Raw genomic sequence first — 19,093 nt, 5'->3', positions numbered from 1 at the left:
TAAAAACCCTCAATAATATCAAGTCAGGTTAAAAGATCATAGTCATATTAAGATTTTTAAAATCACATTTATGAATTAATACACAACATTAGTATATTATTTCAAATAGTTGAGAATTTAATCTTAAAACAGTTTATTTATAGTTTAGTGTCAAACTTATATAAATATAATAAAAAATTAAAAAAAAAAAATGTATTTATTGGGCTACTTACCATCCAATGCGATCATTTAACATAGTTAATCTATTTAGGTCGACTTTTAATATCATTAGACGAGTGAGTTCACCAATACCATTTGGAAGGGTTTCTATTACATTTTGAGACAAATGCAGATCGGTTAAGTTTTCTAGACCACCAATTTCTTCTGGAATGTCTTCTAAACGATTTTCAGAAACATCTAGACAAGCTAATTGCTTAAGATTTCCTATTTCCTATTTAAAGACAATAAATATTATATTATACACTAAAATTTAAAAATAATATTGTGTAATATTAAACTACTACATAATAAAAAACTATAATTACTGCAGGCAAATGCTGCAAATGATTATGATCCAGCCAAAGTTCTTGGAGAACTGGAAGATTACCAATGTGATGTGGCTAAAATATTTATAAAACGATTAGCATAGACTTAAAATATTGGTTTAAGTCAACAATATTGTTATATAATTAATATATTTACTCACCAGATGATCTATTTCATTATCCCCCAAATCTAATCGTTCTAAACGTGTTAATTGTGATAGTGATAATGGTAAAGATGTCAAAAGATTTTCTCGCAGCTCTAGTGATTTTAAATTTGTTAACCTTTAAAATAAAAAAAAAATCACTTTGATGTGCAGACAAAACAATGGGAACAATATTTAAATATTAAACAAAAATATCAATTTGAGTGCATACATATGCAAAATAATATAAGGAATTAGTACTTATAAACTTGGAAATTATATTTAGTAATATCGTTAAATTGCTAATAACTATACAACTAGAATTTATTTAGATTTTTAAACATTTTAATTAAGAACATTTATTTTCAATTATTATAGTATTTGAGAATTTGAAAAAGTAACAAATACTTTAATTTAAGTATACAAAAAGTTTTGAAATTTTTCAATATGAAAAGTAAATTAATTTACTAAATTGAATAAATAAAAAAAATGTATTTTGTACTTGTGATAGATAAAAAAAGAGTTGTATAAATATTAATAATAAATTATATAGTATACAACATTATAATATCAGCTTTCAGTTATGAAAATTATACTTAATGTTTATATTTTATAATTAGTTGATTAATATAATAAAATAAAAGACTATTAATAATTTGTCGGTAGTATGTGTAGATAATTATTTAGGAGGCCTTGCAGTATAAAAGTATTATAAATGTACAACATAATAATGTATAACTTAATTTAATATTTTAATTTTTTTATATAATTTATATCATGTTTTGTAAATTAGTTATTGACTATATAGATTAAAATGTTTTATTAAAAATGCATTAATGATTTAATCAACAATTAAAAATGAATACATGAAATGAATCTAAAATACATGATATTAATTAAATTAATAACAAAATGGTGTTTTAAGATCTAATAATTAATTCCATCATAATAATTGTGTATATAATGTATCATAAATAAAATCAACTTACAGCCCAAAATCTGCAGGTAGATTACTTAATGACATATCATTAAGTCCTAATGTAGTGAGATTATGTAGTTGTGAGAATCCAGATGGTAATCTAAGACAATAAAAATAAGAACAATAAGATAAAATTAAAAGGATTATTATCTAAATTACTCATTACACTTACTTAGGAATAGGGTTACTACTGAAGTCTGCAACTTGCAGTAATCTCAGACTTCTAATTTCATCTGGTATATCAGGTATGTCTAAAAAAAAATATTGGAACATCAATAACTAATAAGTGCAAGTTGCTGTATATACTACATAATATACTTATTTTGTAGGACAATATAATATTATAGTTTTTTAAATTATTAATTAATTTTAAAATTTTAAATAAATTTATGTTATAATATTTATACTTGACTAATATTTTTTTTAACTCCAAGATATATATATATATTAATAAAATTCATTTTGGTTAATTATGATTTATGATATTATAATGATTAGAAAATATTATTATTTTTATGCACACATGTGATTATTACCTACTTTGTGCAGTATTAATTATCAAATGGTTTCCTACAATATTTGGCAGAAATGTAATTTGACAAAAGTACATATTTTTATTTATGTATGACAATATGACAATATTACTTATTTTTTAACAGCTTTTTTATTTGTTTTGTAATGCTTATAATATAATTATTATGTAATTGTTATTTAATGAATTATGCTAAAGTTGTTTTGAAATTGTTTGTCATGTACTTCCCCAGACAGCAATTTTTTGTTTAATAATATTATTATAACATTATAATAACGAATAATATTAGTATAACGTTATTATAATACTATTAAAATATTATCATTACAAAATGCTGTTTGGGTCCCACACAGCATTTGAGCAATGATAATATTTTGTGAATATTTTGGAGTGCTTGAATAATGAATATTTGACTAATAATATTGTATAAATATTTTATTCTCATAAAATAATAAAATATTGCACAAAAATATTGACACAATATTTTTAAAATGTTTCTATGAAAATATAGAATAAAATATGATTAAAATGTTTTGTTAATGTTTTTTACAAAATATTTTTCAAAAGTGAACTTCTTGGGCAAAAAATATAAATAAAATATTTCCTTATTATTAACGCAACTTTTTCAAATATTTTGACAACTATATTGTTTTCCTGAAAATATTTATACCATAGTTGGGAAATATTAAAATGCTGTGTGGGATTGTACTCAACCAGTCAGTAATAAATAAAGACAATAATATAAAATTGTAATTCTGACTATCCAATATCTATTATATTAGGTGCCCAGTCCCCCATAAAATATCCAAATTTTTGTACTACACACATAGTCCCAAATCGGTCAAATCTAAATTATTTCTAAATAAACACTTAAAAAACTAGTATACTATATACGATATACCACCGTTCACTACTAAGCTGATAATAATAAAAATAGCTACTCTCAATAACAATGAATAGTTTATAATAATAACTATAAGAGTATAAGATGTGTAACACAAAATATTGTTGACTTTGTGTATGAGTAGAATGTAGATAATTATTAAAATGGGGTTTGGCAAAAAACAATTAAAATATAAAAAAAATGTGAAGATATAAAATTATACTTAATATTATTATAAAGATTTAATTAGAATAACACACTTTTAAGCTTCATACTACACAAAGTGTGTCGTAGTACACACAATTTAAGGGACTGAATTTAGGGCCATATAATTTACTACCATATTATTTATTTTTAAATTAATCGATAGATAATAAATCGATTAATTCATGGAATATCCGATTGACCGGTAAAATCGATTAGAACCTATAATTGATAATCGGTTGTGTAAAAGAATAATCGCGCAGGCCTAATATTATATCCTTTTAAATTTTTGGTGAAAAAGCTATCTATGCATAAATGAGGAAACTGGTTTGGGAAAGGACATGCCCACTACAAGTATTGTTATTGTGCATGTAAACATATAATAAAAATATTATTTATTTAACCAACTTATATACTTAGTGGGTTTCAATGTGGAGTAATCAAACAGCCGATTTTTAAAGTTAAATGATCAAATACATAACTAACAAATTAATAGGTAAAAATCAATCTTTAATAAATTGAAATTAAGAAGTTAAAAAAAAAAAATACTTCCACAATTTCATCACTGTCTAATTCCTAACACTTTTTAATAGTTTTCCTCGTATATATGTTACGTATATTTATTACACATTTATACGGTGTACAGTTTCCAAGGGTATAATAAAAGTAATATCTAGACGAATATAGTTTTTTAAGTTTATTAATATTTCGAGTTTTATGGGCGTATATTATATAATTTATATTTTAAATACCCCTACTACAAAAATGCTATGTTTACTTAATAGTAAATGGCATATTGAGCACAAGCTGAATCACGGTAAAATTTCTGGTATTAGTATTCTAAATACTGTTCAAAAAGTAGATAATGCATATTTCAATACAAAAAAATCTGGGATCGGATACTCCAAAAATACAGCGTTTAAAGTTCAAATAAAGTGGTTATAATAGTTAGCTATATCATAACAAGTAGGGTCATTGGTAATTGGATGTAGCCCATTCCCGTGTTTTATCAACGGCTCCCGTTTTTCAAAAAGGGTCAATTCTCTAACGGCTCCCGCCAAGAAAGATTTTACAAACAGGTAACTTCTGACTTAGGACTGTCTTAACTCTCAAAAGAAATGTGGTTAAAAATGTATTGGTGTTTTTTTTTACAGTAATATTCTAAGTAAATTACAAAAAATATATAAAAAAAATCTAATATTGTGAATTAAATGTTATTAAAATGATATTAAATTTTAAAAAGAGAAAAAATCGTAAAAAAATGTATGTATAATACGTAAAAATAAAAATATAAACAAATCATACATTGGGTAAATTTATGAGGCACAATTTTTTTTATATAATCCAAACCTGTTATTTCATTTGATGAGAATTCGTCAATGATGTTTCCAATCAGCCCCTCGATTTAGGTGTATTTATATTTTATGTATATATTTTTCAATTTCAATTTAAATTATACAACGATAACCGGTATATTGGTATATCAACCCCAATCAGTTTACCAATATATACCATCAGCCGTTTTGGAATTTACGTGTTCATAATATTTTTTTCGACGGGAGCCATTTGGGAATTTACTTGTTCATAAAACCTTTTTAGATGGGAGCCGATCGGGAATAAGCGAACAATAGATGGGAGCCGTTTGGGATGTGTCGATATCATTGGTACCTACTACCTATAGGTTAGATTAGAGTTGTTTTGGGTTTTTTTCATTAGGTAAATCATTTAATTTAAATGTATATAAATACTAATTGATGCGTTAATATTGTGCAACATACATATTTCATAAATCAAATTAATTTCAGTTAAATTTTTCCTTATACTTAATTAAGTACTGCTTTTTTTCCTAGGAATTATTTAACGCGAACATTCTGGAAGTCTACAGTACAAACAGTACCACTACATATACAGTATATACTTTCACACTGTCACCTATAGTATTTTATTACTTTTACTAACTAATATCGAGAAAATCTGTTTTTAAATCACCCGCTTCTTTGCCACACCAAGTATTTAAAAATTAAAAGTAGATATTTAAAACAATTATATAGGTACTATTGCAATTTTCAACTGGTTTAATTATTATTATTTTGTTAATTAAGTATGTGCTTGTTAATGTTTTAAGTTTGTTCACAGAGGGTTTGATGACACAGAAATAAATACATTATTAGTAATAATAATAATAATAAATATTATACCTATACAAATAAGTAGTTATAAATAAATGTCTACCAATGTAGAATGGAACATTTAAGAATTTAGAATTCTTTTTAAAATACCCATCTACGGTTTTTACCTTTTTATATGTTTCTTTCTTTCAGGGAATTAAATTCTTTAGATCCTTTAGCAAACACAAGGTTGGCTTAAACATGCACGCATAATAATATACTATTTTTTTTTATGATTATACTTTTAAAACAAATTGATGGTAAAAAGATAAATCAAAGCTATTCATACATTATAGTTCTATAAATATATTTATAGATTAAATACCATATGCCTGCATACAGCTAGAGTCTAGTCAACATAAATAAATAATACAATTTCAAACACGGACGAACACGATGGCACAAAAATGTCATCTAATGCCAAACAATAATATGATTTTATTTGCCAACAACCTTATTATTATACAGGTAAAACAAGGTGATTGACCCTTATAGCTGGAGCCTACTGCAGAGTATATAATAACTAAAACCAGTTTTCAGTCACTGACAAGGATGAGTGAAGTATGCTGCTGGATAAATACAGCCAGTCTACTTGAATTACCAATCAAATGAATAACACTCTGGGCCCGAAGACATCGGAATAAATCGATTGTTATTATTCTTAAGATCCAGTTTTTGAATAGACCGTTAAAAATAAAAAGAACAATAATTATTATTTCATAGAATCATATTACAAGCGGAGATGACGAAAAATAAATGATGATATAATATCATGTACTCATTAAAAAAAAAAAGTATTCTTTCGAAAAACTTATTTATTTAATAGAAAACAATTATACTTGGGCACTTGACGTTAACATATAAATTATTACTTTTGAATATTATAGTTTTTATTGGTGTTGTAATAATAATAATAATATCATTCAGAACATAAATTACACGCTTAAAAAATATGTAAATATTTGTTGAAGCCTGGAATGTTTATTAATTACATATTTTTAATGGTAAGTACAAATTATTTGTAAAAAAAAGCACCTAAGTAGGCCAAATTAATTAATTAATAATTATTATTAATTTTCTAGCCGATGAAATAATGGTTGGTAACAAATATAATAACAATAATAGGCATTATTTGATGATATTATTATCTATTCATTTTTTTAAAGACAAAATAGATAGAAAATGTGTCATATTTTTATATTATAATATTAATGCAAATATTAATTATTCAACAATCGAATAAGATATTAATTATTGCAAATGATAAATTCGTTTTCACGTGATTTGCAATAAAATAAGACATATTTTATTTTACATATTTTTACATATTTCGTCATAAATACATATTTTTAAATACTTTGTAAAATGGTCGCTTTTTTTTACATATTTCGTAAATTTTGACAATTTTGGTGGCTCAGTAATATTTTACATTTTTATTTCAATAATGGTACTCGGCAAATTGTAAGTGTATAATGTACCTATATAGGAAATAAGTAGGTTAAAATAAATATTAATAACTTGATTTTAGTTTATCTTATCTGCTTCTGTTCGATAACCATAATGATCTTAGATTATACTTTATGTTCAACAATTATTTGACAAAATATTCTTACGAATTTACAACAGTACCCATCAGACTATCAGTTCTTGTGTTCATTCATTTGATTCAAAATGGTCCTATTTGGGTTTCTATTGATGACTAAGTCATTGTTAAGACCAAATCACCTTACATTTAATTTTGAAAATTTAAAACAATATATGGTTTGTCATTGTTTCACTTTAAATTGATTAAACATTAATTGTATTTCAATTTAACGACATATTTTTTTTTACTATTGTATATTTTTTAATTTTTACCACAAAATATTATATTTTTTAAATTAAATTAATTAGACATAAAAAACAATTAATTGTACCTGTTATTAAAAAATTATTTGGAATTGTATTTTAATTTAAAACTTTAACATAATTTTTTTATTTTTCTTAGTAGATATTTTTTATTTTATACTACATATTTTGGCAATTTTAATTACATATATATGTACATATTTTTGGTTTTTTATTACATATAAATCCCAGCCCTAGTCATAACCAAGACTACAAGAGTCTCAACAAAATAATTTTAAAAAAAATTGAATGGTCAATTGCAAATTTCAATTTGTTCTCAGAATCTCGCATCACTAGTTCGATAGGTTCATTGGAAAAATAAACCACGGAATGTGGATAATCCACAGTAAAATATTAACCGACTATGTATAATAAATAATAATACCAAGGTTTTAACATTTTTTTAAATATTTTTGATACACACATTATAATAATACTATGTGAATAAAATACACTATAAACAACGCCTATAACGGTCGCAGACGCTAACCGTCTATCCAAACGCAAACGGGCAACACGATGTGCGGCGTACCTTGACGGCGCCGCCCTCGGGTTTTTGTAATCCTCGGGAAACGCGTTTTGCCGGACCGGAAATGGCGGGCACTCGCCAATATAATACGTACGAGTTGTTCGGCTGGAATTTCGCCGCACTGCACACCACTAAAATTTTATTAGTATTTATCATTTTACGGACGACGATGCGAAAATCGAACAGCACGCTGCACACGATGTGGACGCGGAGAAAAAAGCCGGCGACAACCGAGTTTACCTCGGACCGACCAACTATCGTTTGTGAGTACGCCAGTGAGGACCGCGGTCAACGAATTTTTGAAGAACCGCCGTCCATATAAGATTTACATTACTCGTGGGCGGGTAATCGGGATATTTTCTGATGGTCTGTCGGAAAGGAAAAAAACAGGTGGTTGTCGGTTTCAGTAGGTATCAAACTTTTCCCGCGACGTCGCTGTGAAACGCTGTGCAGTGCGACGACATACCGACGAAACAAGACTTAGTGTTGCAAGTTGAAACGCAATCCTTTCAATTTAAACCTTACTAAAAGCTCCCCTTTGCATTTCTAATGGTAATAATAATAAAGTACCTATTGTAATAATATATTTATAATTAATATATATATATTACATTTGTTGTTGAGTTTTTGCTGTTACATACAAATATTATGTTTGGAAATCAATTGATTTGTTGCTTATTAATTATACCATACTAGGTTGCTCGTTAAAAATACCAACTCTATATTATAATATGATTCAAAATTTCTGTTAAATTTGTCATTTAATATCCGGCGTAGCGGATGTTCAAAACTTCCCGTGGATTTTCCACATCGAGGATTTTTAACACAATCATAGTTAGAAGTCACACACACACTCATTTTGATGGTTTTAACCAAATAGATGAACCTAACCTAATACATCATCATAATAACTATAATATATTTTGTGTAACCAATAGCAACACTATTATAGTGTCACTATAATAAGTAAATATATGTTATTACTTCTATTATTCCTATAAAAATTTTCAAATTTGCTATAAAAAAAATAAGGGCCACTTATCGATATAAAATACAGCCTATAGATTCTTGGGACAGTGCTTTCCGATGGTAATTCATTTTTTTAATTTGGTTTTGTAGTTTCAGAGATTACCCCGAACAAACAAACAATTTTTTATCTTTATATATTAGTATAGATTATACAATTTATATTTTAATAAAGAGCAATATCAGTGTATGTGTTTAGGCGATCCTTAGCCAAGTTTATCGCACTAATGGTTTTGAAATTTGGTATATAGGTAATTCTATACTTGAGAAAGGGCATATCCAAACCAATTTATAATTTTAAAAAGGTTCACACAGGGATTTGATGTCTCACACAAAATTAATACTTTTTTTTTGACGGGCTGAATCCACGGGAAACACTGTGCAGGATCGGCTAGTAGATACCTAATATTTATGATGATAGAAACACCACTATTGAATATTGATAGGGAGAGCCGGGAGTGAGTTGTGCAAAATTGATCGTTTATTCATCATTTCAAAAGATTGACTTAAGAGGATGTCGTACCCCGTCTCACGACTTACACACGCACACGAAATAGTAATTTTCGTTCATTAGTTTCAATAGTGTGCTATTAGTTTTGATATTGGAGTAAATTGACCTATAATCAAATTTTTAGGTAAAAACATTATCTGTGTTCTCTTGATCGATTTTTTACGATAATTTAATTTAAATGTGAGGTATGAGCGTTTCAAAACATTAATACTTTACATACTCATAAAGTTTTACATATCTCATTTAAAAATTAAAATAATGTAAAAAACCTACTGAGAGAAGCAGAGAACACAGATAATGTTCTTACCTATAATATTTGATAATAGGTCAATAATTCACTCTAATATCAAAACTAACTGCACACTGTTGAAACTAATGAACGAAAATTTGCTATGTCGCTATGTTATTTATTGCTTGCAAGACGGGGACAATACATACGGATACGGTACGACGTCCTCTTATGCAGATGGTCGATGGTATTTTTAACGACTGAAAAACATGATTTAGAAACCTATAAAAGTAGAGAAATTTAAACAATTAATGTTTGGTGGAAAGCAAATTGTATTAACTAAATTAATTATTTAATAATGGTATGTATTAAATTTGAATGTTTTAGAAAACTTGATTTTTTTTATAAATTTCCTCGAAAGTATTATGGATGATTTCATATTATGTTCCCGAATATTCCCTAACGGAACGAAGTCCTAAGTACATTCTTATTTTGAGAGGGGTTGAGGATTCAGTTTCCCGTATAAAAGAATCGTGGTCACCAGTGGAGATAGAAACGTAATATTAAATCTGGAGGAGAAGATAATTTACAACTTTTATTATTAATTTGTTAGCAATAATTAACAACGTTTTTATAACGAGTGTCCTTGATAATATTAAGTGGTATTCGTTAGATTCGTTGCGGTGAATCTTGTATACCTAGAAATGTCTCTTGTAATTAGAATAGAAGTTAATAAGATAATATTGATTGGGTGTTCCATGAAATCTAAGTGGGCCGTGTATAAAATGGGACAAACAAAATAACTAGTAAGTTATAATAAATACAACTAAAATCTAAGTTTATGGAGGCTAGAACTTTTTAATTTAAAAAAAAATGAAGAACGTCATTCCTATATTATGATTGATAGCGTTTTTGAGGAGGCTTATTAAAATTTTTAAAAGACCTTCCGAAAGAGGCGATTGCCGTGCGAATTTCTAAATAAATTACTGGACATCCAATGAGCTATCATTAATAGACGATGGCCGATGATCGCTTGATAATCGCGTCTGGAGTCGCGCAGATTGTACGGTATTGTTAACAACTAACCACCGTGTTAGCGGAGTAGGTACTTTTGGGCTAGGTTTTTGGGTTCAAAGTCTGATAAGTTTGCAATTGCCAACTGTATACCTACTTAAAAATGTTTATAATTATTTAATAACTAGTAGAAAATTAAATGTTTGATACATAAAAAACTGAATTTAACATATTTACGTATTTTTACAACAACAGTTTTCTTCAAACACGTTTCCAAAACATTAAAAAATAATTGAATAATAGGGTGTGGTACCAATCATTTAACGTAGGGTACCGCTTATATATGATATTATTTTAGTATAGGTAGTAGGTACATCAACATAACACTATTCACTAGGGAATAGCCCAGTATCGCGGGTGTGTATACGTATAGTTTTTAATTTTTTACCATGGTAATATAGTATAGATTGGCATGTATATGTATAATGTCGACATAATTTCGATAATATGTAAGATAACATTTTGTCGTTCTATTGTTTTTATACTCATTATTATTATTATAAAATATGTAGGTACTAGAGGTACTACTACTAACAGTATAATAGACCTGTGTCTTATTTCAACTAGCTGTAGTCATAATGTATTATTTTAAATACGCCGGAATAGTGTCGAATATAAATATAATATTATGTAGTAATTAAAATAAAAATGTTTTCTCTGAACAGCCATTTTGCAAAGTGTACACAAGGCAATTTATACAGTATTGTAGTTTGTATAATTGTATTGTAAACTGTAATTATTTTTTTTATCCCATATCCCCGCATGAGCCTAAAACTATTTAAACATTAATATTATCACGTAGGTATTACGTATTAGTGTATCACATTAACACATATTTTGATTATTGTATAAGAGTTTATGGTATATTTACTTAATTTTACCAGTTACTTGTGACAACAAATTATTATAAAACAGTTCACAGTCGACAATATGAAAATGTCGGAGAAAATGTTGTTATAATGAACACGTATAAAAAACGAAAAATTCAACAACTGATTATTATTTATTTTTATTGAATATCACAATATTACATAGATGCAAAAATATAATTAAGTTGAATTTACTGAGTTTAGCTTACAAAATATACAAGGGCAAATGACCTGAAGCACTACATGTTTTAACCAGGACCCATACGTACTATTTGATGACATGACTAGGATGTATGCATGGGTTCACATGAGAACGGTGGGAGGAAACATTCTAATAGTTTACACATACACATGAAAGAAGTGAAGTAAAAACATTCAATGTAAATTTCTGCATTGCATTTTGATATTATATTATAACTGCATTTACCATAGTGAAAAAAAATTGACCTAATTTAATTATTGACTTTGAATAGCCTCAGAATAACCCTCAAAATACACAATATTAAAAAATAATTTTATAAGTTAGTTGTTATGTCAGGGCTGATGCGGCAAAACATTTATTCTGCCGAACACTAATCTTGTCTACACTAAGTGTGGAAGTCTTCCAGAATTGTGAGAAGCTGTAAGATTTTATCTGATGTATTTGAATATTTAAAAAATTAAGATATTCAATAAGGTAAATTTTTGTTCCAAATTTACTTTGAACTTGATAAGTAACATTGTAGAAGTACAAATTCAATTCTGGTAATGTTACGCGAGACACAAAATACAAAATATATCATGACTAACCTACCCTATAGGCAGGTATTACAACTATCCAGGGGTTAAAGTGGGATAAGTATGTTTACACAATCAATGTTTATACGTCATTACAAACTATATGGAGACAGTAGCCCCCATGGAATTTATTCCCATTTTCAGTCCTGCTATAATTATTATAAAAATTACTTTTAATATAATAATAATTTCAATTTATACCAAAAATAATTAACATTTGGAATAGTGAGTTTCAAAATATAAACAAAACTGTTAATGTTGGAATATAAATAATTACTTCTAATTGCATATGAATGACAGTATTATGTTAATTCCATGAATATTAAAAAATATAGGTAGGTACCTACCTACCTACCTATTAATTTTGAACTTTTATTTACGATGAAATATATATATTTATAAAATTGAAGTCTTATAAGTTATTAAAACTAGTAGATGAATAAAAATAATAAAACACATAAATATTTTACTTCTTATCTTGGTATACTCTCTGGTGTACTTTTTTAGGGAGTAAAATATATTTAAATTACTATTATTGCTTGTATTAACACTTCATTGAAACATATAAAATCAGAACAGTGCATAAATAAATAAGAATTGCTTACCACTGCATATCTCATAAAAAGAGAATATAATTAGCTTGAATAATTTTAGCTTAAATTTCTTTAGAAACGATAAATGATAATTACATGATTATCCATAATCATCATTAAGTACCATTTAACGAAAAACAACAGTAATTACTAATATTACTAATTAGTATTTACAAATGAATAATATTACAAAATAATAAAATTGCTTATGAACTAAATAGTGTTAAAATCAAACAAATATGAATATTTTACAATTTTAAAAAGAAAATTAGTTTAATAAGTTTTTTTAATTTTTATTTAAGTTAAATGTTTAAGTTCAGTTTATAGTTAGTCAAAGTACCATAGTAATGGTAAAGTAATAACTAATAAGTACATCTATTACTTAAGTTTTGTTTTATTAATCTGTAAAATATATAATAATTTTTAATTGTGCTTAAATTAATTGAAAATGTATGGTCTACCCTCGGTTACCTATACCTAGTTACAAATTTTAAATGGTACCACATTTTAATTGTTTCTAAATACCATAGTTAATATAATTATATAAAATAAAAAACTATAATTACCATTTCTTGAAACATCTAATTCCACCAAATTTTCAAAATATTGTATTTCTGGTGGTAAACGGTGTATTTCATTGTCACTTAACCCAAGCTTCCGTAACCTTTGAAGTCTAAAGAAGTTCTGTAAAACAAAAATAATAATAAAATATATTTTATAAAAGGTAGGTAGGTATTATAATTAATTGTTATGAAAAAATAAGGTGAAACTAGGTTTAAAAAAAAACATTTATTGGCTGATAAACAAAACATATTAAATACCAACTGAATCCAAACAACAAATTGATCAACCAATATAATTTAGTTACATTATTGAAATTCATGCATTTATTCAATGAGCTGTACAGTAATTATTTACTGTTTTTTTTTTGACAAATACCTACAGAACCTAAATAAGTAATATGTATATGAATAAATAATAGGTAGGCAGATTTTTTATGGTGTCAAACTGTCAATAATGATTCGTGTATAATGTACCTACAAAAGTGATAATACATAATTATTAATACATATTCAAAAATTATGTAAAAATAAAATATATTAGTCAAAGTAAGGTCATTAAATGACACATAAGTTATCTATGGAGAATGATGTAATTTTGTATAAGACCTTGGCTTAATACTGGACAGGTTACATTATATCTACATCTTTAATATTATCAACGGCACATGATACCATATTTAAAGACCTTATTATTTTACTCATTACGCACATAGAAGAAAGAACTAATTTTTGCATAGTTTATAATTTAAAAATAAATTGGAGTATTGTTTGGGATATAGGAAACCTATTAAATTGTTTTATTACTGCTATTATTATTATAATTCTATTTTAGTTATTTTTAGTTTTTAGTACCAACCATAACTAACTATTTTATGGCAAACCTTTAATACATACAACATATTATTTTGAAGGGTTTGTAATAAAAGCTAGAATAATAAATGTTCAGCACATTATACAATATAAATCGCGTGAACAACCAAACTTTCATAAATACATATTTAAATACTATACAATTTTTAAAGTATAAATTATCAAATAGGTGACCTATATGACAAACAAAGTATCTGTTTAGTGTAATAAGAATTATAATGATTTTAAATAGGTAAATACTCCAATTAAAACAAATAGGTAAACTACCTAGTTTAAGTATTAAGGTTAAAATTGTTCATATGAATAATAATTATGTAGGCATAAACTACAAAGCATTTATTATTTTCCTACAATAACCTAATGAAATTATTTTATTTTGAGTACAATTAAAACAACATTTTAAGTTACATATCTATAGCCACCATGTATACCTATACTCCTTTTCAAAAGAGAATATACCGCTTTCGCGCATGTCGAATGATTCGATTGGTGCATCGAGAACTACGTGATCACGCTAACAATGGGAAATTGATGGGGAATGCGCACCACCAGACATAAATTGGTCGCCGACCGGTATATTCTGTTTTGAAAAAGAGTATACAATTACTACAGTAGTGACATTTCTTTTACAAAAATAGGTATTTATTGGAGAGGAAATTGCAAAAGATAGGTACCACTTTGATGTTGTAAAAGCTATTTTTGTAATAATATCTAGTCCATTTATTTCATTTTTAGTGGAATCTGGTACCCTGTTATTATGTGACATAGCTCAGAATAACCGTAAAAAGGTAGTCATTTGTAAATAATTACTTATGATATAAAACAAATATTTGATTAGAGCTGTCACTATAAATCATAGGGTAGGTACTGTATTTAATTATATCACAGAAGACTAAGAACAAACACAATGAAATATTTTTTTTTAATTCCGATTTTACTATGAAGTATAATTGTATAAAGTTATATTCTGAATTCATAATAAACATTTTTTATATACCCATAGGTACTTATTACTTATTAGGTAGTAAATATTAGTAGGTGAAGTTTATATATAATCAAGTTTTTATTTCAATTCAAACTTTACAAATTCTTGTAAAACTTGCTAGTTTCTGATTTTTCTCATTGTTTTTGTTTGTTAATAAGCAATAAGCATCAAGCATACTACTAATGAGTTTAAAATGAAATGCAACCGATAATATTTTTAAATTATGAAATTCAATGTGTTCAAATTTACATTCCTAGAATGGTAAACATATCAAAAGCCTAACAAATGACAAAACATTTCATAATTGACATAGGTGCCAACGATCTACAAATTAGTAATAGAATATTTAATTAATTTTATCCAAACAAAACAATATATACGAAGGTGGTACCTATACACAACGATTAGTGGGTATCACCACCGGTATAAGTTTAGGCCAAAATAATATAGGTATTTGAAAATTAGATAGGTATACTAATGTTGAGACTAATGTTTTGTCCACCACCGGTTGCCATGGTTGCCAATACTATTGTAACTATGGTATTTATTGTTGTTTGTATCATCAATTTGCCCTGGGTTATCATCTCATTTATTAAAAATTGTCGTTTTTTCAGTACCCAAAGATTGTAATTGGATTAAATTGTTACAAATTCTATTCCCTAGTTACTCATAGTTGTTAGAAACCATCAGTTTAAACAATTAAAAATAGTAGGTACCTATAACTGACCAAGCCTGTGACATTAAAATTCACGATAGACAGTTACTATGTTAAATATTAAATTTAATAAAAAAAAATATAATTTATGAGGTTTTATTTTCAAGAATGGTCTGTGGACATGTGATTTTAATAAAACGGAAATTCAAACATACAAATATAGTATAGTAGGTACTTTAATATTGAGTAGGCAATATTAGAATACTTACTTAAAAAAATGATCACAATGTACATATAGGATTTAGAAATAATAGTATAATTATTAAATTCCACTGTTGATAAGGTTTAAACGTTTACATAGACAATGAACATATTAACCAAATATATAGGTATATCCAGGGTACCGAACAAATAATCTTATATAGGTACCAACTTTTTTATGAACGTGCCAAAAAATATAAATCTAGAAAACTACAAAGGTAAATATACCTACGCATAATTTTAAAGCTAACCAGTTAATTTTATACCTAATTGACTAAAACCACAATTTATACATTATATAATGTGTTCTAAAAATGTAGGTACCTAAAACATTTTAGATTTTTTTCCTGATGCATTAAGTATTAGCATTAAAGTAATACTAATACATTTTAGTAGGTAGTGCATTGAAAGTATCGGTAGGAATATACCGGGGAAAAAAGACTTCATCATCATAATTCATGAGATACCTTACCAGTATTGGCAGTATTAATTGTGTCAATGTCAATGGCATGTATTTAATATTTTTTCCTGAGTGTGCATGATGAATTGAATATAAAACATAAATAACACCTTGTAATTTTGTTCCAAATTAAACATATTTACTATCAAGGTCAAGAGTGCAAAAAGTGCAACAAAACGATAACAATATTTTATTTACATTTAACAATGAATCAAACAGAAATGAAAGTATGTGCTTAGACCATTTTCTCTAAGTTTTCTAATATTTGATCAAACTATTAAGTAGGTATGCATTTTTATTGGCAACTTGATAAGTAACTCTTAGTTGAATATTAATGTTATTTACAATAACTACAACTAAAGAAAAATTAAAGTAGGAATGAATTTCTTTCAAATTTTAAAAGTAAATTCAGATTTTAGTAAAATATAATATCGAGTATAATATATTGAACAAGGAAGTGTTAAAAAAAATAAATAGGATAGGTACTTAATAAACAAAAATTATGTATTTTACAAAGACACATGGTAAAACACGGAGAAATATACAATCTAATAAATATATCCATCAATTTGTTTATTTTATAATATAATACCACGACGTAGGCATGAAAGTTATGAAGCCATGTGTTGTTTCAATTGTATATAATATATTGTGCCTAATACTTTTACTTTTTAGTATTATAAATGAATATGAAAAGGTAGGTTGGAATTTCTATTTACATAAATTGTAAAGATATAGGTATGGTCATCGTTACTGCTAGGTAGGTCCATCTATTAATTTTCATTGAAAAAACAATAGAAATAATCTTTAGAAAATGGTTTTACAAATAGGCAGATCTATTGAAAATAATTTGAAGCCTACCTTATTTTAAAATGTTAAATACTTTTTGATGAAGGTAAATGACAGCTAAAACAGTTTGTGTACCAACCTATAATGTTAAGTTACGCCTAAATGTTTATTAATTAGGTACATTAGATAATAGATACCCATGTTAAGTACCTATTGGTTTGTTTTTTTAAAACAATATTTGTGGAATTTCTACTAAAATGATAGAACACGTCAGACAGAAACTATTTATCAAATATTAAACAGCCGGGGGACAGGTATTGGCTTCAAAAATAACAGACATGATAATGAACATGTCTGCAGGATAGAAAACACCTGTCCGTCTAGGTTTTAGTAAAAAAAAACTTTGGCTGGCTGTTAATCGCATATATTTCAAAACCATAGTATTGAAAACACATTGGTTGCCGGTGTATACCTATTTACTATCTATTCTCGTCTTGAACCTGTGAGTTCCTAACTCGTGATTGTCAACTGTATTCGGATGACTGCGGGTGCTCTACAGCACAGGCTGTTCCTATATTCAACTCACTTTTGGCAGTTCGCGAAGGTGGTTGGCGTCCAGCAGCAGCTCCTCCAGACTCCTGGCATACCTGAGTATCTCTTCGGGTACCGAGTTCAACGAGCTGTGGCGCTTGTCCACGCACTCCACCTGCCTGTTGCAGCCCTTGAATATCGGTATGCAACGGAACATGACACCGGTCAGTCTGCGGGTGACATGATTACGAAGACACGATTAACACGGCACGTCGGGTCGCTTTAATCGACGGGAATCGGTCGTCGGTGGCCGGCTGGGCTGATGGACGATCAGCGGGAATCCATCGGACGAACAATAACAACGTACCTATATAGTTTGGATGCCACCCGGACGTATTGGTATGGGAATACGGTCGTTGTTATAACGTCATCGTGTCAGACGAACAACAGTAATAACTAATAACAACGGTGGTGTAAACAGACGCGAATTGGAATAAAAACCGTTTGCGTGGGCGACGACGCCTTCACGGAATCTTGTGATGGCGGGAGGGAGACGGACACGCGTGCAGTCGGTACAACAACAATCGTGAGTTGGATATTATTGTTGTTAGCGCACACCGTGCGGGAGGAATGAGGATAGAGCGTTGGGAAAACGCGCGGCCAACGGTACAGCACTAGTGCACTACTGACTGCTGAGCCGCCCCGTTGAGGACGTGTGCGGTGTGCGACGTGCTCAGTGCTGCGCCGCTGCTCTACCACCACCACCGACTACGGCCGTCTATAGACACTACCACTACCACTATCATCGGTCGTTGTGGTTGGCGTGCCGTCGATGACGACGACGTAATCTCCCGATCCGCATTCCACAACATTCCGGAACGTGTACACGAATGTCATATATTATTATTATTATTATTATTACTATTATTATTATTATTATTACTAATATTACTACAATGGGAATTTTACGGGGCGTATGGTGAGGCCAGCGCGCAACGGCGGATGATCAGGGCACCAGGCGCGCGCCGCGCCCGATGACCGCGCCCCCCCA

General features: G+C 28.0%; 1 protein-coding gene across 6 annotated transcripts in view; it reads right to left on the bottom strand.

Moving 5' to 3' along the window:
- LOC100163623 (protein lap4) overlaps window positions 1-18,928 on the bottom strand; it is a 35,832-nt gene extending 16,904 nt beyond the window's left edge. For all 6 annotated transcript variants that reach the window (XM_008186121.3, XM_001943776.4, XM_008186122.3 and 3 more), the window contains exons 1-7: window positions 18,098-18,928; window positions 13,495-13,612; window positions 1,819-1,897; window positions 1,657-1,746; window positions 686-806; window positions 525-599; window positions 213-430 (exon numbers count right to left, since the gene is read on the bottom strand). In XM_008186121.3, coding sequence (XP_008184343.1) covers window positions 213-430; window positions 525-599; window positions 686-806; window positions 1,657-1,746; window positions 1,819-1,897; window positions 13,495-13,612; window positions 18,098-18,259 — 863 coding nt within the window. In that variant the 5' untranslated portion in view covers window positions 18,260-18,928. The remainder of the gene's footprint in view (window positions 1-212; window positions 431-524; window positions 600-685; window positions 807-1,656; window positions 1,747-1,818; window positions 1,898-13,494; window positions 13,613-18,097) is intronic.
- Between the last annotated feature and the right edge of the window lie 165 nt (window positions 18,929-19,093).

The sequence above is a fragment of the Acyrthosiphon pisum genome, chromosome A2 (genome assembly GCF_005508785.2).
Source record: "Acyrthosiphon pisum isolate AL4f chromosome A2, pea_aphid_22Mar2018_4r6ur, whole genome shotgun sequence".
NCBI lineage: Eukaryota > Metazoa > Arthropoda > Insecta > Hemiptera > Aphididae > Acyrthosiphon > Acyrthosiphon pisum.
This window is presented reverse-complemented; position numbering and strand designations above follow the sequence as displayed.